This window comes from Salvelinus fontinalis, chromosome 36 (genome assembly GCF_029448725.1).
Source record: "Salvelinus fontinalis isolate EN_2023a chromosome 36, ASM2944872v1, whole genome shotgun sequence".
Taxonomy (NCBI): Eukaryota; Metazoa; Chordata; class Actinopteri; order Salmoniformes; family Salmonidae; genus Salvelinus; species Salvelinus fontinalis.
In genome coordinates, this window is record NC_074700.1 from 1849015 (window position 1) to 1872776 (window position 23762).

Below are 23762 nucleotides of genomic sequence, written 5' to 3' on the forward strand. Positions count from 1 at the left end.
TAAAGATATGTGCGGCCCTCTGAATGATTGTCTCAACCCAAAGTGCCCCCCTTACAAATAAATTGTGCGCAACACTGCGCTAGATGATAGCTTGGGTCAACCATGAATGGGTTTTGGGTTACCATGTCATCTGAAACCTAATGTTAAAGTGCATCAATAGATATGGACTGTGGTGGATGATACAGGACAATTAATGACATATAAAGACTCAGTCTGCTTCTTGCGTTAACACCCGAGGATGAGGATGGAGACTGGCATGGAGACTAGCATCCCATTGGCATTGTAACGGCTATCGTAGTTGTTCTCCTCCTCAGACGAGGAGGAGCATGGATCGGACCAAGATGCGGATTGGTAAGTATTCATTATTTAATGGAAAAACAACAAACACTACAAAGTACAAAAACCAACAAACGTGACTAACCTGAAACAGTCCTGTGTGGCCCAAACACTGACACAGGAACAAACACCCACAAAACACAAGTGAAACCCTGGCTGCCTTAGTATGATTCTCAATCAGGGACAACGATTGACAGCTGTCTCTGATTGAGAATCATACCAGGCCGAACACAAAATCCCAACATAGAAAATCCAACCTAGACCAACCCACCCAACTCACGCCCTGACCAACTAAAACAAATACATGACAAAGTAAAACAGGTCAGGAACGTGACAGGCATAGAACAGATGGACACTTCTTTCCCCAATCTCATTTGCATAAAGGGGGTGTGAAATGATTAAAACATATATTTTCTCTCTTCAAGTCAAGATATTTCTAGGTGCCGTGGATCATAAGATCATTGTTCCAGAGGAGGGATTGTTGGAAATTGACTAATTGACTTGAGAATGTTATAACTATAGAAGTGGATTAGTAGTAGTGACTAATGTGTTATGGGTTAGATGATTTATGTGCAAATACATTTGTAGCAGGAGGCGAGGTACATACGGGGCCTGCATTTGAGACAATTGCCGAGTCTAGCAGGACCGACATCAGTGTACTCTGTGGAGTTCCAAAAACCACGGCATGAACATTACTAGGGAATTAGGAGAGCGGAACGTGACTGGGGCGGAGATCTGTGGGGCTCATAAATTAAGAAACAGGTGATAGTCTCTGGGGAATAATACCACTCCTCTATGTATATTGTTACAGAAGATACCTGTCCTCCCTCTAATACGAGCTAACTGTGCACAATATAGAGACGACTATGAAGTTAGATTGAACGTTACACATACGCAGATCATGGTGTGAGTAGCAGAGATAGTGTTGTCATTTCAGACACTATTGTCAACTTTCAGTGATGGGTTTTGTCAGAGAAGGCACAACGCTTGAACAAAAATAGGCACAGATCCCTGTATACAGGAGGCCACATCACCGGAAGGGAAGTTCGCTGTAATAATAGCATCACATCTCCTGCAGAGTGTGATTAAGAAACATGTGACTCAGAGTTTTGTTAGGTTGGATACTCTTCCCAACACCAGCCAGCAAACACTTGACACATGTCCCAGAAGATTGGGACCGAGTGACGGTAAATGGAAAGTGTCAGAAGGTGGCTGTCTATTAACAGTTGGGACACAACGTTTACACTGTAACGAGGGTGTTCACAAAGGGGTGGAGTATAGATCGGCCTTGTGATGACCAAGGGGTACCTAACATGAGCACAGGAAAGTATTATCCACAGAAGGTCATTGGGATGCTGGTGGCTAGGGGAACGGGTATGAGTTGGGAGATAGGTAGGTAGTATCTGAACGATTCAGTCCTAGATCTATCAGTGAAGCACGAAGTTAAAATGAGAGCAGGAGACAGATTCCATGCAATAGTTATTCTCACAGAGGTCGCTGTAGGGACAGTAACTGAAGGAGCAGTAATAGTAGCGAAGGATGCTATATTAACAGCGTGGAACTGGACTACAGCGCCAATGAGGTGTATTGTGAAGTATGCATCATGGGCAGTCGTAGTAATAGCAGGGGTTACTTTGGTGGATGTTGAAACATATATACCTTGCTGAATTACCTCAATATGAAGTAAAGTTGGTTAAGACCACCGCAAGTGTATATTGGGTGGCCATGTAGGAGGGAGATGGGCAGCAAACTGAGAATGACATGGTTTGGGAACACCTTTTGGAACCTGTGGCCAGAGAGGGAAGTCTGGGTGGAAGCATGAGGAGGTTTTTTAGGGCCTTGATTTTTGTGGAACCCAGCAGAAAAGTATCCTGAGTCATGTGAAGAGAGAGTGGGAATCATCATATTATCAAGCTTTGGGTTGTCATACATATGTAATTGTGCAGAGCTTAACACATTAATATCTGCTATGCTTTGCGTTTCTCTTCGCTTTTCAAGTCTTGTGCTATCACTCTCTTAGGAACCAGAAGGAGAAAAAGTCAAAAGCTCAATCGGAAATAGCAGTAAAAAGCTCCAGTTGAAATGTTATTGTGTTGTACAACGAGAAATGTAAAGAAGAGTGAAGTGTGATTATAGATCAGAGGCCATAAGTTCCGGAGGTGTAAACCTAATAATTAACAGTGAATGTTAATCATGTTATATTTTTTGTTCATGTTTTATTTTTTGTTCTTTTATTAGTCATTTCCAAGTGTACATTTGAAGACGGAAGTTTACATACACTTAGGCTGGAATCATTAAAACACGTTTTTCAACAACACAAATGTCTTGTTAACTTCTTATGGCTGGGGGCAGTATTGAGTAGCTTGGATGAATAAGGTGCCCAGAGTAAACTGCCTGCTACTCAGGCCCAGAAGCTAAGATATGCATATAATTAGTAGATTTGGATAGAAAACCTTCTGAAGTAGAGGTCGACCGATTAATCGGAATGGCCGATTAATCGGGGCCGATTTCAAGTTTTCATAACAATCGGAAATCGGTATTTTTGGGTGCCAATTTACCGATAAAAAAAAATATATATATAGATATTTTTTTTTTACACCTTTATTTAATCTTTATTTAACTAGGCAAGTCAGTTAAGAACACATTCTTATTTTCAATGACGGCCTAGGAACATTCTGCCTTGTTTAGGGGCAGAACGACAGATTTTTAACCTTGTCAGCTCGGGGGATCCAATCTTGCACTGATTACATTGCACTCCACGAGGAGTCTGCCTGTTAGCGAATGCAGTAAGCTAAGGTAAGTTGCTAGCTAGCATTAAACCTATCTTATAAAAAAACAATCAATCAATGACTGTCATTGCTCCAATGTGTACTTAACCATAAATATCAATGCCTTTCTTAAAATCAATACACAAGTATATATTTTTAAACCTGCATATTTAGCTAAAAGAAATCCAGGTTAGCAGGCAATATTAACCAGGTGAAATTGTGTCACTTCTCTTGCGTTCATTGCACGCAGAGCCAGGGTATATGCAACAGTTTGGGCTCTTTGCGAACTAATTTGCCAGAACTTTACGTAATTATGACAACATTGAAGGTTGTGCAATGTAACAGGAATATTTAGACTCATGGATGCCACCCGTTAGATAAAATACGGAACGGAATAAACGTTTTGTTTTCGAGGTGATAGTTTCCAGATTAGTCAAAGGTATATGGTTTAGAGAGAAACAGTCGACGCGTTATAATTCCTGTAATAACTTATGGCTGAATTTGAAAGGGGTTACTTCGTTAATTTACGTTCATGTCTTCCATAGAGAATGTCTTGATCTACTTCAAATAAGGTCTGGGTTTCGTGCAGGCTTAAACCGCCTCGACGTTTTGATACCCGTGTAAATCTCGCTAGGATAAGGTAACGTTTGTCAACATATTTTCATAAATCCACTCTACAATTTTTTTTATCTTCGCTTATATTTAGCCAATATTGATCAGTTACCTTGTCCTATGGATATCTACACAGTTATAAAATTGGCACGGTGATGTAAGCCTACACGAAACACAGACCTTATTTTAAGTGAATCTAAAAATATCCTATGGAATAAATGAAGGAACCGCTTTTCAGATTTTGCTAGGTGTCATGGGAATTATGACTTCCACTTTGGTTGTCAATTCTTACCATGCCCATTATTAAAATAGGATTTCCTGCATATTGAAATTAAAGTTTGTTTTCAACATTCATCACAGGTAACTTAAACTATATTTTTATTCAAACATTTGAGAGTATTTGTCTCCGAAGCAGACTCTTCAGTATCATTGTCACTTCAGAGCTGTGTGTGTATGTGTATTTAAGTATTATATTAAGTTAAAATAAGTGTTCATTCAGTATTGTTGCAATTGTCATTATTAAAAAAATGTGTGTGTGTGTATGATATATATATACACTGCTCAAAAAAATAAAGGGAACACTTAAACAACACAATGTAACTCCAAGTCAATCACACTTCTGTGAAATCAAACTGTCCACTTAGGAAGCAACACTGATTGACAATAAATTTCACATGCTGTTGTGCAAATGGATTAGACAAAAGGTGGAAATTATAGGCAATTAGCAAGACACCCCCAAAAAAGGAGAGATTCTGCAGGTGGTGACCACAGACCACTTCTCAGTTCCTATGCTTCTTGGCTGATGTTTTGGTCACTTTTGAATGCTGGCGGTGCTCTCACTCTAGTGGTAGCATGAGACGGAGTCTACAACCCACACAAGTGGCTCAGGTAGTGCAGTTCATCCAGGATCCACCTCCATCAATGCGAGCTGGGGCAAAAAGGTTTGCGGTGTCTGTCAGCGTAGTGTCCAGAGCATGGAGGCGCTACCAGGAGACAGGCCAGTACATCAGGAGACGTGGAGGAGGCCGTAGGAGGGCAACAACCCAGCAGCAGGACCGCTACCTCCGCCTTTGTGCAAGGAGGTGCACTGCCAGAGCCCTGCAAAATGACCTCCAGCAGGCCACAAATGTGCTTGTGTCAGCATATGGTCTCACAAGGGGTCTGAGGATCTCATCTCGGTACCTAATGGCAGTCAGGCTACCTCTGGCGAGCACATGGAGAGCTGTGCGGCCCCACAAAGAAATGCCACCCCACACCATGACTGACCCACTGCCAAACCGGTCATGCTGGAGGATGTTGCAGGCAGCAGAACGTTCTCCACGGCGTCTCCAGACTCTGTCACGTCTGTCACATGTGCTCATGTGCTCAGTGTGAACCTGTTTTCATCTGTGAAGAGCACAGGGCGCCAGTGGCGAATTTGCCAATCTTGGTGTTCTCTGGCAAATGCCAAACGTCCTGCACGGTGTTGGGCTGTAAGCACAACCCCCACCTGTGGACGTCGGGCCCTCATACCACCCTCATGGGGTCTGTTTCTGACCGTTTGAGCAGACACATGCACATTTGTGGCCTGCTGGAGGTCATTTTGCAGGGCTCTGGCAGTGCACCTCCTTGCACAAAGGCGGAGGTAGCGGTCCTGCTGCTGGGTTGTTGCCCTCCTACGGCCTCCTCCACATCTCCTGATGTACTGGCCTGTCTCCTGGTAGCGCCTCCATGCTCTGGACACTACGCTGACAGACACAGCAAACCTTTTTGCCACAGCTCGCATTGATGTGCCATCCTGCATGAACTGCACTACCTGAGCCACTTGTGTGGGTTGTAGACTCCGTCTCATGCTACCACTAGAGTGAAAGCACCGCCAGCATTCAAAAGTGACCAAAACATCAGCCAGGAAGCATAGGAACTGAGAAGTGGTCTGTGGTCACCACCTGCAGAACCATTCCTTTTTTGGGGGTGTCTTACTAATTGCCTATAATTTCCACCTTTTGTCTATTCCATTTGCACAACAGCATGTTAAATGTATTGTTAATCAGTGTTGCTTCCTAAGTGGACAGTTTGATTTCACAGAAGTGTGATTGACTTGGAGTTACATTGTGTTGTTTAAGTGTTCCCTTTATTTTTTTGAGCAGTGTATTTAAAAAACTTTTTTTTTTTAAATAAATCGGCCGATTAATCGGTATCGGCTTTTTTTATCCTCCAATAATCGGTATCGGTATCGAAAAATCATAATCGGTCGACCTCTACTCTGAAGTTTCTAAAACTGTTTGAATGATGTCTGTGAGTATAACAGAACTTATATGGAGGGCAAAAACCTGTGAAAAAAATCCAACCAGGAAGTGGGAAATCTGAGGTTTGTAGGTTTTTAAGTCAGTGCCTATCGAATATACACTGTTTATGGGGTCATAATGCACGTTCTAAGGCTTCCACTAGATGTCAACAGTCTTATTACTTTTTGTATTACTTTCGCCTGGACTTGCCCACGCCTCCTGAGTTTGGATTTGTGTACTAAACGCTCGAACAAAAAGGAGGTATTTGGACATAAATTATGGACTTTATCGAACAAAACAAACATTTGTGGAACTGGGATTCCTGGGAGTGCATTTTGATGAAGATCATCAAAGGTAAGTGAATATTTATAATGCTATTTCTGACTTCTGTTGGCTCCACAAAATAGCGGGTACCTGTATGGCTTGTTTTTTGTGTCTGAGCGCCGTACTCAGATTATTGTATGGTGTGCTTTTTCCGTAAAGTTTTTTGGAAATCTGACACATCAGTTGCATTATGGAGAAATTTATATAGCGTTCTATAGGGCTGTCCCAGACAAAAACAACACGTTGACCAAGTTTGTCAGCAAATCGATTGGTCGACATTTTAAAACGTATCTTTCCATATATTGACACATCCTATGTGTTTTAATCAAATCAACTATATTCACTGAGCTTGTCTGACGCAAGTGACTGACTAGAACAGTGTTTATCACGCCGTCTGTGTTGCTGAAGCTGAACATAATTAGCCATTTCTGACTGAAAAATTACAGAAATGACTGTTACTGAAATCGGTCATTTGTTTAGGAAAAACATTCCCTGCTCCCTCAACCCTTGCTCTCTTTACGTGACACATGTATGCATCGCATGCACGTGACCAAAATCCTATTAGCACGGGATTAGTATTACTAGAAAACTTCGGTTATGTTAATATTACTCCAGAATGTCCGTTATTCCAGCGGGCGAGTCGGGGATTTGTTTTTTTTCAAACTGTCCCCTGCAATTCTTAACTTTTTTCACAATAATTTGAAAGTTGTGACGGAAGCCTGCAGGTTTTTATTCTAGGTGTGAAGATACAGTATTTCAACATATCAAATCAATCAATTTGATGGATAAGAAAGTAGTCATGACGACTAGCTAGATTGAGCCTTATCCCCTTAGTTTTATTGCCTAAACTATTTCCATATTGTATGTGGAGACCTGCTCGTCGAACATCTCATTCTAAAATCATGGGCATTAATATGGAGTTGGTCCCCCCCTTCGCTGCTATGACAGCCTCCACTCTTCTGGGAAGGCTTTCCACTAGAGGTTGGAACATTGCTGCGGCGATTTGCTTCCATTCAGCCACAAGAACATTAGTGAGGTCGGGCACTGATGTTGGGTGATTAGGCCTGGCTTGCAGTCACCGTTCCAAATGTATCCCGATGGGGTTGAGGTCAGGGCTCTGTGCAGGGTAGTCAAGTTGTCCCACATCGATCTCAACAAAGCATTTCTGTATGGACCTCGCTTTGTGCACTGGGGCATTGTCATGCTGAAACAGGAAAGGGCCTTCCCCAAACTGTTGCCACAAAGTTGGAAGCACAGAATCGTCTCGAATGTCATTGTATGCTATAGCGTTAAGATTCCCCTTAATTGGAACTACGTGTGTCACGTTCCTGACCTGTTTCTGTTAGTTTTGTATGTGTTAGTTGGTCAGGACGTGAGTTTGGGTGGGCAGTCTATGTTTTCTGTTTCTATGTTTGTTTAAGGGTTGCCTGGTATGGCTCTCAATTAGAGGCAGGTGTTTGGCGTTTCCTCTAATTGAGAGTCATATTAAGGTAGGTGTTTTCACACTGTTTGTGGTGGGTGGTTGTCTCCTGTGTCTGTGTATGTCGTTGCGCCACATGGGACTGTTTCGGTTTTGTTTGTTTGTTCGTTCGTTTTATATAGGCAGTTTTCGTGTTCATGCGTTCTTCGTGTTTCATGTGAGTTCGTCGTTCAGGTCTGTCTACATCGTTTATTTGTTTTTGTAATTTCAAGTGTTCGTTCGTGTTTTCTGTTTTGTTGAATTAAAAATCATGTCTTATTCAAACGCTGTGTCTTGGTTCAATCCATGCCCCTCCTCTTCGGATGAAGAGGAAGAGGAGAACCGTTACAACGTGGCCTAGCCAAAACCATGAAAAACAGCACCAGACAATTATTCTTCCTCCACCGAACTTTATAGTTGGCACTATGTATTGGGGCAGGTAGTGTTCTCCTGGCGTCCGTCAAACCCAGATTCGTCTGTCGGACTGCCTGATGGTGAAGCGTGATTTATCACTCCAGAGAAGGAGTTTCCACTGCTCCAGAGTCCAATGGCGGCGAGTTTTACCACTCCAACTGACGCTTGGCATTGTGCATGGTGATCCTAGGCTTGTGCGGCTGCTCGGCCATGGAAACCCATTTCATAAAGCTCCCGACGAACAGTTATTGTGCTGACGTAGTAGTGAGTGTTGCAATTGAGGACAGAATTTTTACGCCCTACATGCTTCAGCACTACGTGATCCCGTTCTGTGAGCTTGTGTGGCCTGACTTCGCGGATGAACTGTTGTTGTATCTAGACGTTTCCACTTCACAATAACAGCACTTACAGTTGACCGGAGCAGCTCAAGTAGGGCAGACATTTGACGAACTGACTTGTTGGAAAGGTGGCATCCAATGAAGGTGCCATGTTGAAAGTCACGGAACTCTTCAGCACGGGCCATTCTACTGCCAGTGTTTGTCTATGGAGATTGCATGGCTGTGTGCTCAATTTTATACACATTTTATACACAAACTGGTAACAGGGGACCTTCAGACAAGTCTTAAAGCAAAATGGAGAGAACCATTGGAGGTCCTGGGCTGGCGTATTAACATGTGGTTTGGATGTACGGCCACATTTTCTAAAACGACGTTGGGTTCTAAAATGACGTTGGGCTTATGTTAGAGGAATTAACATTACATTCTCTGACAACAGCTCAAATTCTCTGACAATTCCTTCCTGCAGTCAGCATGCCAATGTCACGCTTCCTCAAATCTTGAGACACCTGTGGCATTGTGTTGTGTGACAAAACTGCACATTTTAGAGTGGCCTTTTATTTCCCCCAACACAAGGTGCACCTGTGTAATCAGCTTCTTGATGAATTCTCAGTGAGAGCCTATTTCACCTCACTAAAAATAATCTTAAAAAGCAAGACCCATCCTTTGATTGGGGGTAAAAAAATAATGTAAAGCACACAATATTCCATAATTCATGACACTGGAGATCAAAGGCATCAAGCTATGAAACAAAAATATATGAATGCCATAGAGACAAATGCCTATGAGATCCATCCATAAACCACCACGTCTGTGGTCTCAACTGATATGCAAAAAAAACACCCCAAAAACACTGTCAACAATTCAATGGCAACTACATACCTTACCTGTTATTTTGTCTCTGACTAATTTACAGGACTCGATTTCCCCGATGCTCCCAAACAAACTCTTGAGCTCTTCTTGGGTCATGTTCTGAGGCAAGTAGTTGACTATCAAGTTAGTTTTACTGTCCTCTAAGCTCCCTGACTCTACCGGAGAGGAGCAGTTGTGTGAGATTGTTGACGGACCATTGCTCGTGTTGTTGCAAGTGAGCCGATTGGACAGCTGGGTTTCCATGGCAGCAATTACCTGCTAAAAAGACAGAAAAGTAAAGTTAGGATCACATGCTAATACATCAAACACGAAGCAAACCAAAATTGGGTAGTTAAAAAGGATGCTTTTCACATGAAGGATATGATTAACTGAAGCCATTATATGACAGGATATTATCAAGATTACAGTCTCTCGCTTTTGGGAAGAGTAAGGTCGGACTGACCTGAACTAAAAAAATTCTCAACTGAATTAAATGAACACAAATTATGTGTAGCCTATTAGCATAATAAAAACAATTATAAGGCTGTTGAACAATATGCTAGTTATCATTGAGATTTATACAGTGCCTTGGGAAAGTATACACCCCCTTGGCATTTTTCCTATTTTGTTGCCTTACAACCTGGAATTAAAATAGATTTTGGGGGGGATTTATATAACTTGATTTACACAACATCCCTACCACTTTGAAGATGCAAAATATTTTGGGGGGTGAAAAACAAGAAATAAGACAAAAACAGAAAACTTGAGCATGCATAACTATTCACCCCCCCAAAGTCAACATACTTTGTAGAGCCACATTTTGCAGCAATTACAGCTGCAAGTCTCTTGGGGTATGTCTCCATAAGCTTGGCACATCTAGCCACTGGGATTTTTGCCCATTCTTCAAGGCAATACTACTCCAGGTCCTTCAAGTTGGATGGGTTCCGCTGGTGTACAGCAATCTTTAAGTCATAACACAGATTCTCAATTGGATATGAGGTCTGGTCTTTGACTAGGCCATTCCAAGACATTTAAAATGTTTCCCCTTAAACCACTCAAGCGTTGATTTAGCAGTATGCTTAGGGTCATTGTCCTGCTGGAAGGTGAACCTCCATCCCAGTCTCAAATCTCTGGAAGACTGAAACAGGTTTCCCTCAAGAATTTCCTTGTATTTAGCACCATTCATCATTCTTTCAATTCTGACCAGTTTCCCAGTCCCTGCCGATGAAAAACCTCTCCACAGCATGATGCAGCCACCACCATGCTTCACTGTGGGGATAGTGTTCTCGGAGTGATGAGAGGTGTTGGGTTTGCGCCAGATGTAGCGTTTTCCTTGATAGCCAAAAAGCTAAATTTTAGTTTCATCTGACCAGAGTACCTTCTTCCATATGTTTGGGGAGTCTCCCATAAGCCTTTTGGCAAACACCAAACGTGTTCACTTATATATATTTTTTTCGCAATGACCTTTTTCTGGCCACTCTTCCGTGAAGCCCAGCTCTGTGGAGTGTACGGCTTAAAGTGGTCCTATGGACAGACACTCCAAACTCCGCTGTGGAGATTTGCAGCTCCTTCAGGGTTAACTTTGGTCTCTTTGTTGCTTCTCTGATTAATGCCCTCCTTGCCTGGTCCGTGAGTTTTGGTGGGTGGCCCTCTCTTGGTAGGTTTGTTGTGGTGCCATATTCTTTCCATTTTTTAATAATGGATTTAAATGGTGCTCCGTGGGATGTTCAAAGTTTCGGATATTTTTTTATAACCCAACCCTGATCTGTACTTCTCCACAACTTTGTCCATGACCTATTTGGACAGCTCCTTGGTCTTCATGGTGCCGCTTGCTTGGTGGTACCCCTTGCTTAGTGGTGTTGCAGACTCTGGGGCCTTTCAGAACAGGAGTATATATCCTGAGATCATGTGACAGATCATGTGACACTTCGATTGCACACAGGTGGACTTTATTTATTTAATTATGTGACTTCTGAAGGTAATTGGTTGCACCAGATCTTATTTAGTGTCTTCATAGCAAAGGGGGTGAAAACATATACACGTACCACCTTTCCGTTTTTTATTTTTTTGAATGTTTTGAAACAAATTATTTTTTAAATTTCACTTCACCAATTTGGACTATTTTGTGTGTGTCCATTACATGAAATCCAAATAAAAATCTATTTAAATTACAGGCTGTAATGCAACAAAATAGGAAAAACACCAAGAATCCTTTTGCAAGGCACTGCAGATTATTACCATTAGGCCTAATTCTACAGTGAACAATTACTTTGAAAACACAGCCCTGAATTGCAACATACATTATCAAATGACACTTCTCCTGAGACTATAGCTGAGGTGAAATACACTTTCAGGCTGCTCTAAACAAAATGAATGTTCCCTTCATTCTCACAGGGATGGGAATTTGAAAAAAAGACAAAGCATGACAAACTGTGTGTGTTACTGTAATCAAATGTTTTTTATTTTTTTATTAAACTAGCCTATCCTTCAATGGCATCTCAAATATGAGACGGAGGTGAGCAGACTACCTTTGAATAGGTGTACCATTTTTTGATGTCTGCACTGTCATGCAAAAGAAAGGGACGCCAAAATAGTTACCGCTCCTACAGACATCTGTCCTTTCCTCTTATGAGGATAATGAGAAAACAAACTATTCAATTTAATTGCTGATGTCAAGCTGGCAGAAAACAAACACTGATCAACTAACGTGAGAAGATGCATTGCTCTGTTGCATTTATATAAATATCTGTCAAAGGCAAACTGGGTGAAATCCAGTCGGCCTACTCCACAGTGGCATCATTCAAGTCAGGAAAATGTGTTGTGAAGACAAAGATTTTAAAATTGCACTAGGCTAGGCTACAACTGTGGGAATTCTGGCACTACAAAACAAAGGCAGAAGGGGAGAGGCTATTTAATTAAGGTCAACATCCAAAATGTATCGTACCAAGTTACAATTTGATGCATCTCCCAACAAGTATGACGAGACATCCTTATTCAAATATGTCCAGTCAGAGGCAGCACAATTCATACGTTTCATTCAAGCACTAACTGAATAGTCATTCATTTAGGCTAAATACAAGTAAAAATGTGCTAAGAGGTCAAAGTCCATATTTGAAATGCTGTACTACATTCAAAGTGCATGCATTTAGACAATTATTATCAAAGTGGCGATACAGTTTTAGACCATACCAATGCAGACAGACTACATAAAGTATTTCATACCCAAAATATTTTTTTTTTTAAATCACCGTAAATTAGCCTAATATTTTGAACAAAGACTGCTCTGGCAAAAAAAATATTTAAATGCATCCAAAGCGGGTAAGAGCTAGCCATTGGTATGGCCTGAGACAATGAGCATTATTGGGCAAATTAATTCAAGAAGAAGTGCCACCAACCCCAGTCCAAGGCTCTGCCGCCCACGAACCACTTCTGAGCAGAGAAGCCACGTCGCAGAGTCTGACTGCCATGTTTGTTAGAAGTTGTCGTCTGCAAATGTGGACACAGAAAGTACTGTATGTTAGATTCACAGTAAATAAAAAAAGCAAGTCAGTGACGATAACATGTCATAGTTAGGAGATGGGGAGTGGGAGATTCTTTCTTGGAACTGGCCGTCCATTGTAGATTGGCTTCACCCGGAGAGGCAGTGACAAAAGTCAATTTCTCATAATAAGTCATCTTTAGCAAGGAGCAAAAATTAAACTGGGGAAATATCTGTAGGAGTTGGAGTCAAGAAAGAAATCCCGCCACAAATCGAGGAACATGTATGAGTAATGACAATTAGTTGAATTTGTGGGATGCTTCACCGCAAGATGTACTGAAATCGGACAGTGCAAATCAATAGCTCTGCACAGTACAGCTTACATCTGCAGCTTGCCAGAAATAGAGGCACTGCTTGTATTACGCTGACACACACATTCACTAACCGTGTTCATGTAGCTCACAAAGCACACAAATCCCCCAATCTGTTGTCATTAAATAACATTTTAAAGCAATTTTAAAGCAATTTTAACCTTAATGCTAAGGTTACAACCACAAGAAGATGAGTATATCCAAGCTTGCTACAGTATAAAATATAACTTATAATATCAAGTGGATAGGCTCCATTTCACCTGCTACTGGTAAACAATGCCACATTCAAAGTCTGAGCAACTGGCCAGTTCTACCCCAACAAAGCAGGACAGGTCTCCTGTTGACAATAAATGCAGTCAGCAAATGGAAACATATTACCATACTATAATCACATTTGACTGCAGCTCATTAAAAGGAAAGATTCACACATTTTGAATGTTACAGTATACAATGCCTTGTAAAAGTATTCAATCCCCTTGGCATTTTTCCTATTTTGTTGCCTTACAACCTGGAATTAAAATTGATTTTTGGGGGGTTTGTATCATTTGATTTACACAACATGCCTACCACTTTGAAGATGCAAAATAATTTATTGTGAAACAAACAAGAAATAAGACAACAAAAACTGAAAGCTTGAGCATGCATAACTATTAACCCCCCCAAAGTCAATACTTTGTAGAGACACATTTTGCAGCAATTACAGCTGCAAGTCTCTTGGGGTATGTCTCTATAAGCTTGGCACATCTAGCCACTAGGATTTTTGCCCATTCTTCATGGCAAAACTGCTCCAGCTCCTTCAAGTCGGATGGGTTCCGCTGGTGTACAGCAATCTTTAAGTCATAACACAGATTCTCAATTGGATTGAGGTCTGGGCTTTGACTAGGCCATTCCAAGACATGTAAATGTTTCCCCTTAAACCACTCAAGCGTTGATTTAGCAGTATGCTTAGGGTCATTGTCCTGCTGGAAGGTGAGTCTCCGTCCCAGTCTCAAATCTCTGGATGACTGAAACAGGTTTCCATCAAGGATTTCCCTGTATTTAGCACCATTCATCATTCTTTCAATTCTGACCAGTTTCCCAGTCCCTGCCGATGAAAAACATCCCAGCCACAACCCATCGTCAATGCTCTTACTGAGGGAAGGAGGTTGTTGGCCAAGATTTCGCGATACATGGCCCCATCCATCCTCCCCTCAATACGGTGCAGTCGTCCTGTCCCCTTTACAGAAAAGCATCCCCAAAGAATGATTTTTCCACCTCCATGCTTCACGGTTGGGATGGTGTTCTTGGGGTTGTACTCATCCTTCTTCTTCCTCCAAACACGGCGAGTGGAGTTTAGACCAAAAAGCTCAATTTTTGTCTCATCAGACCACATGACCATCTGGATGATCCAGAGGAGGAATGGGAGAAGGTCATGTGGTCTGATGAGACAAAAATTGAGCTTCAGATGGGCCTGGACATGCGCTGGGTTGAGCAGGGGGACCTTGTGTGCGCTGCAGGATTTTAATCCATGACGGCGTAGTGTGTTACTAATGGTTTTCTTTAAGAATGTGGTCCCAGCTCTCTTCAGGTCATTGACCAGGTCCTGCCGTGTAGTTCTGGGCTGATCCCTCACCTTCCTCATGGTCATTGATGCCCCACGAGGTGAGATCTTGCATGGAGCCCCAGACCGAGGGTGATTGACCGTCATCTTGAACTTGTTGCCTTCTCACCAAGCTGCTTGCCTATTGTCCTGTAGCCCATCCCAGCCTTGTGCAGGTCTACAATTGTATCCCTGATGTCCTTACACAGCTCTCTGGTCTTGGCCATTGTGGAGAGGTTGGAGTCTGTTTGATTGAGTGTGTGGGCAGGTGTCTTTAATACAGGTAACGAGTTCAAACAGGTGCAGTTAATACAGGTAATGAGTGGAGAACAGGAGGGCTTCTTAAAGAAAAACTAACAGGTCTGTGAGAGCCGGAATTCTTACTGTTTGGTAGGTTATCAAATACGCATGTCATGCAATAAAATGCAAATTAATTACTTAAAAATCATACAATGTGATTTTCTGGATTTTGTTTTAGATTCCGTCTCTCACAGTTGAAGTGTACCTATGATAAAAAGTACAGACCTCTACATGCTTTGTAAGTAAAAAAACCTGCAAAATCGGCAGTGTATCAAATACTTGTTCTCCCCACTGTACATACATACATACATACATAGGAGCAATCAAATGTTATTTTTGGTGAGTTTGGGCATTTACAAGCGAATGTGAACAGTAGACATTGTGGAAATTAACAAAGTTTTGATGCATGCTTGTCTGAATTAAGAACAGTACTGGCTCTTAAACAGTAGCTGTACATGCCGAGTCACTAGGGCTTAGACTTCTCAAACACAGCAGAAAGCTAACACAATATGATGCTCAGTCAAGTTGTTAATTCACTTCGATAACTAGCAAGTTAGGGGTAGTGTTAAAGCGGAATTCTGCATTTTTCACGCAGGAAAAAAAGAAAATGCATGAGAAGAATCTTTCTGCATTTTGTAAATGCATTCTATCAGCAGACATCTGACTGAATTGTAACTACTTTTATCCAGTACTTTTCACAGTGTAACCAGCATACTTTTGTCTAGTAAAATGCCAGATTAACTTTAAGCAAAACATTAGGAAATGTAGCTGGCTATATTCTTTCTACGACAAACATTACAAACTTGATCGCCATATATGCTTTTTGCAAAAAAAGACCTTGCTTTTTAATTGTAAGCTCATTTACTTCTGTGGCTACCAGCCAAATAGCGTTGCACTTCTGATGTCATCTGAAAATTATGCTATTTTCCAGCGAATGTGTTGCACTAATGTATTTTCTGTGAAGGAAAACGAGTTACACGTCCCTGATCACTCTATTGAAGAAAAAAAAAACTTTCAATATAAAACGCGATCCCGGTCAATACACAGCTGGAAACACCTGCTCCCGCTTTCTCCCGTTGTGCTATTTACAAACAAACGCATAACTGCCTCAACTGTTCTGGGGAACTTAAGCTTCTTCGTGTAAAATAATGTGACAGGTGAAATGAAGAACGCGATCAGTTTTATCTCCTAACAAACTGCACAAGTTGACTGCAGGTATTTACTTAAAAAGTAGCTACAGGACCTCCCGGGTGGCACAGTGGTCTAAGGCACTAAGGCACGAGACCAGGCTCTGTCGCAGCCGGCTGCAACCGGGAGGCCCAAGGGGCGGCGCACAATTGCCCTCGGTCGAAGTTGCAATGGGGGAAGACCTCAGCCCGACCCAACAACAAGAGCTCAGAGAGTTGGTCCAGCGGAATAGGGCCATGTTCTCTGAGGTGCCGGGGCGCACGGATCTCGTGAAACATCATATCCACACCCGTCTAGGAGACAAAGTGGGCAAACGGCCATACTGGATACTAGAAGCCCGGAGGGTGGTGGTCCAGCGGGAAGTGGCGACAATTCTAGAAATGGGGGTACTGGAGGAGTCACATTGTGAGCGGTCTAGCCCCATAGTGCTGGATCCGAAACCGGACGGAACCGTCCGCTTCTGTAATGACTTCCGGGGCCTGAACGAGGTCAGTAAGTTCGATGCCTACCCCATGCCCCAGGTGGACGAACTGATCGACTGCTTGGGGATGGAGAGATACGTCAGCACCTTGGACCTGACGAAGGGGGCACTGGCAGGTGCCTCATGGGAGAAGACTGCCTTTTCCACCCCGAGGGGGGCTATACCACTACCGGGTTCTGTCTTTCGGGCTCCACGGGGCACTAGCGACCTTTCAGCGACTCATGGACCGTGTCCTGCGGCCACCAGTGAATACGCCGCTGCTTATCTGGACGACATATTTGTGCACAGTGACAGTTGGGAGTCACATCTTTGTAGGTTACAGGCCGTGCTGGATGCGATAAGGGATGCAGGTCTGACCGCGAACCCCCACAAGTGCAAGGTGGGCTACGCAGAGGTGGAGTACATGGGCTATCAGATAGGGAGTGGAAATGTGAAACCAAGAAGAAGAAAAAATTGCTGCCATTAGGGGATGGCCGGTCCCTCGAACCAAGAGGCAGGTGAAGTCATTCCTGGGGTTAGCAGGGTACTACAGTAGATTTGTACCTAACTTTGCCGGAGTAGGTTCTCCCCTCACCGACTTAACAAAGGCACGACTACCCCAGACGGTCCGATGGACGGAAGACAAAGAGGCGGCGTTCCAGGCCCTGAAGGATGTGCTATGTTCGCACCCGGTACTCGTCACCCCGGCCTTCTCAAAAAACCTCCTGGTCCAGACAGACGCATCTGACACAGAGGTAGGGGCCATTTTGTCTCAAGAGCAGGAAGTTGAGGAGCACCCCATCATGTATGTCAGCAGGAAACTCCTCCCAAGGGAGAAGAAATACTCGATTGTCGTGTAGGAGTGACTCGCCGTGAAGTGGGAACTGGACACCCTCAAGTATTACCTCCTCGGGAGGAAGTTCACTCTGATTACTGACCATGCCCCTCTTGTGTGGATGGCAAGAGGTAAGGACACGAATGACCGTGTCACCCGCTGGTTCCTGTCCTTACAGCGATTCTCTTTCTCTGTCATAAGTATGTTTGAAAAACATTTATTTTTGGAACCATTTTCTCCCAACTTCACATTTCATTCATCCGCTGTGACAGTGGGCACAAGGATACTTGTCAACACAGCTGGCCAGCTAAGATAGCGGGAATTTTGAACAAGTTTGTTAGTTAAGTTATGATGCTCGACAAACCGGTGTTTGGAAGATATATTGACACGGGTGTTCTAAAACCATGCCAATATATCCTCCAAACACCAGCTACGAGGGCATAATCACTTTGTATACAACGGGTTACCAATATCCTCAAATAATGACTGACATGTTTTCATTAAAACCGTTATTTTGATTAATTTATTCATACCATTTCATCCTTCCACAAGATATAGTCCCAACACAAATCTAGGGTTGCTACCAAAGTCGGCTGGTGGTTCATTCTATTGGTTCGGTTGCTAGAGTCCCAGTCGTTCAGTCTTTTTGTTCTGAATCTATCGACTCAACCCAGTTGTTCGTTCTTAATGTTCCATTGCCATACTGGCGGTCAACATTCTCATCCCTTGCTTGCTAGCTAGCCAACTACGACTAACTTAGTCATGTCAAAAAGTGCAGCCAGAATAACAGCAAGTAGCCGCATTTGCATTTGTTTAAACTGTTTTCTAGTGACATTTCATGTGGATATATGCACAACAATTAGCTAATGAGGCGCGATATTTGCCCTCTCGCCAGGACACTGTTGTTCAGAGGAGCTAGCCAACAACACAGCTAACAAAATCATTTCAAACTGAAGCTGGAAAGACTAGCTTGCACACCATTTTGTTTTATAATTGACATTTCTTTGTATATATCCATAAAAATGAAGCCAGCTGATTCGTGATTTCGACTGGCTGAGAAACGCTGCCTGCCTGTCTCGTCCCAGCTCCTGACACGTTCATTACTATGGGTCACCTGGAGTTCGAATATGAATATTGAAATAACGTTGCAAATGTCAGAGACAGACAGCAAGGTTTATACAAATCTCCACTGTTAAACTAAATGTTACTCTAAAATAAATGTGACATAATGTCTAGATCAAATGTATAAAATTCCTTGGCTGGGCTGATGAGACAGTGGATTGCGCAGTAGGATGGAGCAGAGTAAATAGGCATTTTAACGTCAGACTTAGCCGGCGGTAACTTGTAGAATAGACACCGGCTGGAATGCGGTTTTAACCAATCCGCATTAGACCCACTCATTTTATAAATATCAAGTAAGCAAAGTGTGAGAAGAGTACATAAACAAAAAGACCCCCCCGTGAGTACTTCAACAGACTGCCATTGCTCATCCAAAGCAATAGTTTTACCTCGCAGCAGTGACTGAAGATTGTATACACTGCTGGAAGTATTTTCAAGTTATTAACTAGCTTTTACGTTAGCAAGTGTCTAGCTAGCAAACGTAGCTAAGTGTGGTAAGATTTGTTAGATCGACCAATTACCATCCAATATGGTTAGTGTGTGTGCTGTAAAAACTTGCAATAACAAACTAAGGCTTGATATGCACTAGTTTTTGCTTGGAAATTGACGAAGCCCATAATGGAAACTTAAAAAGTATGTTTCAGTTGTTACACAAAAATGGGTGTCTCCAATGCTTTACTAGTGGCATTGTGGAAATTGTCGAAAACTTGATTTTAGACTATGTTCATGGAAAACTGTTTTAAAAGCTATTTCACAGTTAACTCCTGAGAAACTATTTAGAAAGCGTTTCATTGAGAAGTTATTTCACAGTTGAAACAGTATCTTATAGTCTCCCCTTCCAATGCTGTAATAGTTGCATTGTAGTGGTGGGCCAAAATCTTTCAAACTTCCATTGAATGACCTGCACCGACTGAAAATATGGCTAGTTGCCCTGAATACATACACTTTACAAAAATATACAAAACGCAACAATTTGAAAGATGTTACACTTCATATAAGGAAATCAATGGATTTCACATGACTGGGAATACAGATATGCATCACAGATACATTAATACAGTGGTTACATCAGTGGGCATTCTACGCACGCCAGAAGTGGAATGGGGGTAGGTATGATGATCTAACATTACCTGATTGAATAGTAAGCTAGCATGTGCGTACCGATAGGATGCATGGGGAAATGGTAGTGCAGTTTTGTACCGTCAAAACTGTGATTATATGCTGAAACCAGAGAGATTAAATTAACCCTTAAATTGATAGAGCAATATATCCCCAAGCAACCGGGAGAGAGAGAGAGAGGTCAGTTATACACAACAGCGAACAAATTGGTGAGGAAAGCAACACAGACCCCAACAAGCCATGGCTTCCCTTAAAGGCAAAGGCAAAAAACTATTTGGAGATGCAAATGAGCGCAACAAACAGTTGAAGGATTTCCAAGAAAATAGCTAAAAGGCTCTCACTGCTCACCAAATCAATCAAAATGTTACAATCTGTTAAAAGTACAGTGCATTCGGAAAGTATTCAGACCCCTAGACTTTTTCCAAATTTCGTTACAGCCTTATTCCCTCAATCTACACACAACACCCCATACAAATGTATTAAAAATAAATAAAAAATACTCTAGGCTGTAATCGCTGCTTCAACAAAGTACTGAGTAAAGGGTCTGAATACTTATGTAAATAGAATATTATTACATTTTTTTTCTGTATATTTGCAAATAAATCTGAAAACAATGTTTTGCAGCATAATTATGGAGCATTAGGTGGAGATTGATTAGGGGGGAAATGATGTAATCAATTCTAGAAAAAGTCAAGGGGTCTGAATACTTTCCGAATGCAAAGTAAGTGTAGTGTCAGTCAAAAGTTGACACCTACTCATTGCAGGGTTTTTCTTTATTATTACCATTTCCCACAATGTAGAATAAACATATCATGTAGTAACCAAAAAATATATTTGAGATTTAAGATTGTTCAAAGTAGCCACCCTTTGCCTTGATGACAGCTTTGCACACTCTTGGCATTCTTTCAACCAGCTTCTTGAGGTAGTAACCTGGAATGCATTTCAATTAACAGTGCCTTGTGTGCCTTGTTAAAAGTTAATTTGTGGAATTTATTTTCAGACAATCAGTTGTGTTGTGACAAGGTAGGGGTGGTATACAGAAGATTGTCTTTTACCAAATGGGGCTAAGTCCATGTTATGGCAAGAACAGCTCAAATACGCAAAGAGAAACAACAGTTCATCATAGCTTTTTTTAAACTAGGCAAGTCAGTTAAATTCTTATTTTCAACAACAACCTAGGAACAGCCTTCTTCAGGGGCAGATTTTTTATTTTTTTTACCTTATCAGTTCGGGGATTTGATCTGGCAATCTTCCGGTTACTAGTCCAACACTCTAACCACTAGGCTACCTGCCGCCCCACAGCTTTAAGAATAAGGTCAGTCAATCTGGAAAATTTCAAGAACTTTGAAAGTTTCTTCAAGTGCAGTCGCAAGAACCATCAAGAACTATGACGAAACTGGCTCTCATAAGGACCGCCACAGGAAAGGAAGACCAAGAGTTACCTCTGCTGCAGAGCATAAGTTTATTAGAGTTACCAGCCTCAAAAATTGCAGCCTAGATAAATGCTCCAGAGTTCAAGTAACAGACATCTCAACCTCAACTGTTCAGAGGAGACTGCGTAAATCAGGCCTTCATGATCAAATTGCTGCAAAGAAACCACAACTAAAGGACACTAATAAGAAAAAAGGGACTTGCTTGGGCCAAGAAACACGAGCAATGGACATTAAATCGGTGGAAATCTGTCCTTTGGTCTGGAATCCAAATTGGAGATTTTTGGTTCCAACCGCAATGTCTTTGTGAGATGCAGAGTAGGTGAACAGATGATCTCCGCATGTGTGGTTCCCACCATGAAGTATGGAGGAGGAGGTGTGATGGTTTGGGGGTGCTTTGCTGGTGACTGATTTATTTAGAATTCAAGGCACACTTAACCAGCATGGCTACCACAGCATTCTGCAGTGATACGCCATCCCATCTGGATGCGCTTAGTGGGACTATAATTTGTTTTTCAACAGGCCAATGACCCAACACACCTCCAGGTTGTGTAAGGGCCATTTGACCCAGACCTGGCCTCCACAATCTCAACCCAATTGAGATGGTTTGGGATGAGTTGGACTGCAGAGTGAAGGAAAAGCAGCCAACAAGTGCTCAGCATATGTGGGATCTCCTTCAAGACTGTTGGAAAAATATTCCTCATTAAGCTGGTTGAGAGAATGCCAAGAGTATGCAAAGCTGTCATCAAGGCAAAGGGTAAAATATGTTTAGACATTTTTTCACACTTTTTTGGTTAATACATGATTCCTAATGTGTTATTTCATGGTGTTGATGTCTTCACAATCATTCTACAATGTAGAAAATGTTTTAAAAAATAAAGAAAAAAAACAACTTTTGACTGCTGCTGTATGTAGAAGACAGGCAGGGTGAGTGTAGACCGCAGTGAGTCCTATGCAACGAGCTGTTAGCTAATGAGAGCATGAAACCCTCCAAAATTAAAAGGCATCTGGACACCAAGCATCAAAGCCACAAAGAGAAGACATTGACTTAAAATAAATTAAATGGCAATATCTGGAGTCAATATCTGGAGGCCGCACGGTACAACAAATGGCACGTGACCTCATCGCTTGTGGCCCAGTGGATTGTATTTTTCAATGTATTTTATATGATCTCTTTTCTACTTTTAAATTAAATATACCTTCTGGTAACCCGCCTCACTCAATGTGACACGGATCACATTTTTTATTTGTATAGATCTTATATCCAGGACCTCCATTACAAGCGAGACATCAGCAGCTAACCAGCTAATTAGCTACTAGCTTTTTGCAGCGAATGGTTGAAAAGCATGCATTTGGTTTTATTCGCGTTTATGAGCAGTTAGAGGCCACGGAAGGAGTGTTGTATGGCATTGAAGCTCGTTTGGAAGGATAGGGGGCAGCATTCTCTAGGATAGGGGACAGCATTTTCACGTTTGGATGAAAAGCATACACAAATTCAACTGCCTACCTGTATGCTCTAGTCGGCTCATCCCCAGAAGATAAGATATGCATATTATATATGATAAAAATACGAAAAATACAAGAGTACACGAGAGGATGAACAAAACACGCCTACACTGCTACGCCATCTTGGATCAGTTTTGGGACACCTTTTAAATAAAGGTGAAATAAAAACTAAATAAAAAATAACTTCCATCGATAAAAGACAGTACTGTGCAGCCGTCTTCATCGACCTGGCCAAGGCTTTCGACTCTGTCAATCACCATATTCTTATCGGCAGACTCAGTAGCCTCGGTTTTTCTAATGACTGCCTTGCCTGGTTCACCAACTACTTCGCAGACAGAGTTCAGTGTGTCAAATCGGAGGGCATGTTGTCCGGCCCTCTGGCAGTCACTATGGGGGTACTACAGGGTTCAATTCTCAGGCCGACTCTTTTCTCTGTATATATCAACGATGTTGCTCTTGCTGCTGGCGATTCCCTAATCCACCTCTACGCAGACGACACCATTCTGTATACTTCTGGCCCTTCCTTGGACACTGTGCTAACTAACCTCCAAATGAGTTTCAATTCCATACAACACTCCTTCCATGACCTCCAACTGCTCTTAAACGCTAGTAAAACCAAATGCATGCTTTTCAAACGTTCGCTGCCTGCACCCGCACGCCCGACTAGCATCACCACCCTGGATGGTTCCGACCTAGAATATGTGGACATCTATAAGTACCTAGGTGTCTGGCTAGACTGCAAACTCTCCTTCCAGACTCATATCAAACATCTCCAATCCAAAATCAAATCTAGAGTCAGCTTTTTATTTCGCAACAAAGGCTCCTTCACTCACGACGCCAAACTTACCCTAGTAAAACTGACTATCCTACCGATCCTCGACTTCGGCGATGTCATCTACAAAATAGCTTCCAATACTCTACTCAGTAAACTGGATGCAGTTTATCACAGTGCCATCCGTTTTGTTACTAAAGCACCTTATACCACCCACCACTGCGACCTGTATGCTCTAGTC

General features: G+C 42.2%; 1 protein-coding gene across 6 annotated transcripts in view; it reads right to left on the reverse strand.

Moving 5' to 3' along the window:
- Positions 1-23762, reverse strand: part of LOC129835036 (ELAV-like protein 2) — a 128976-nt gene that overhangs the window by 44557 nt on the left and 60657 nt on the right. For all 6 annotated transcript variants that reach the window (XM_055900375.1, XM_055900376.1, XM_055900374.1 and 3 more), the window contains 2 exons: positions 12760-12850; positions 9400-9643 (listed from right to left, as the gene is read on the reverse strand). In XM_055900375.1, coding sequence (XP_055756350.1) covers positions 9400-9643; positions 12760-12850 — 335 coding nt within the window. The remainder of the gene's footprint in view (positions 1-9399; positions 9644-12759; positions 12851-23762) is intronic.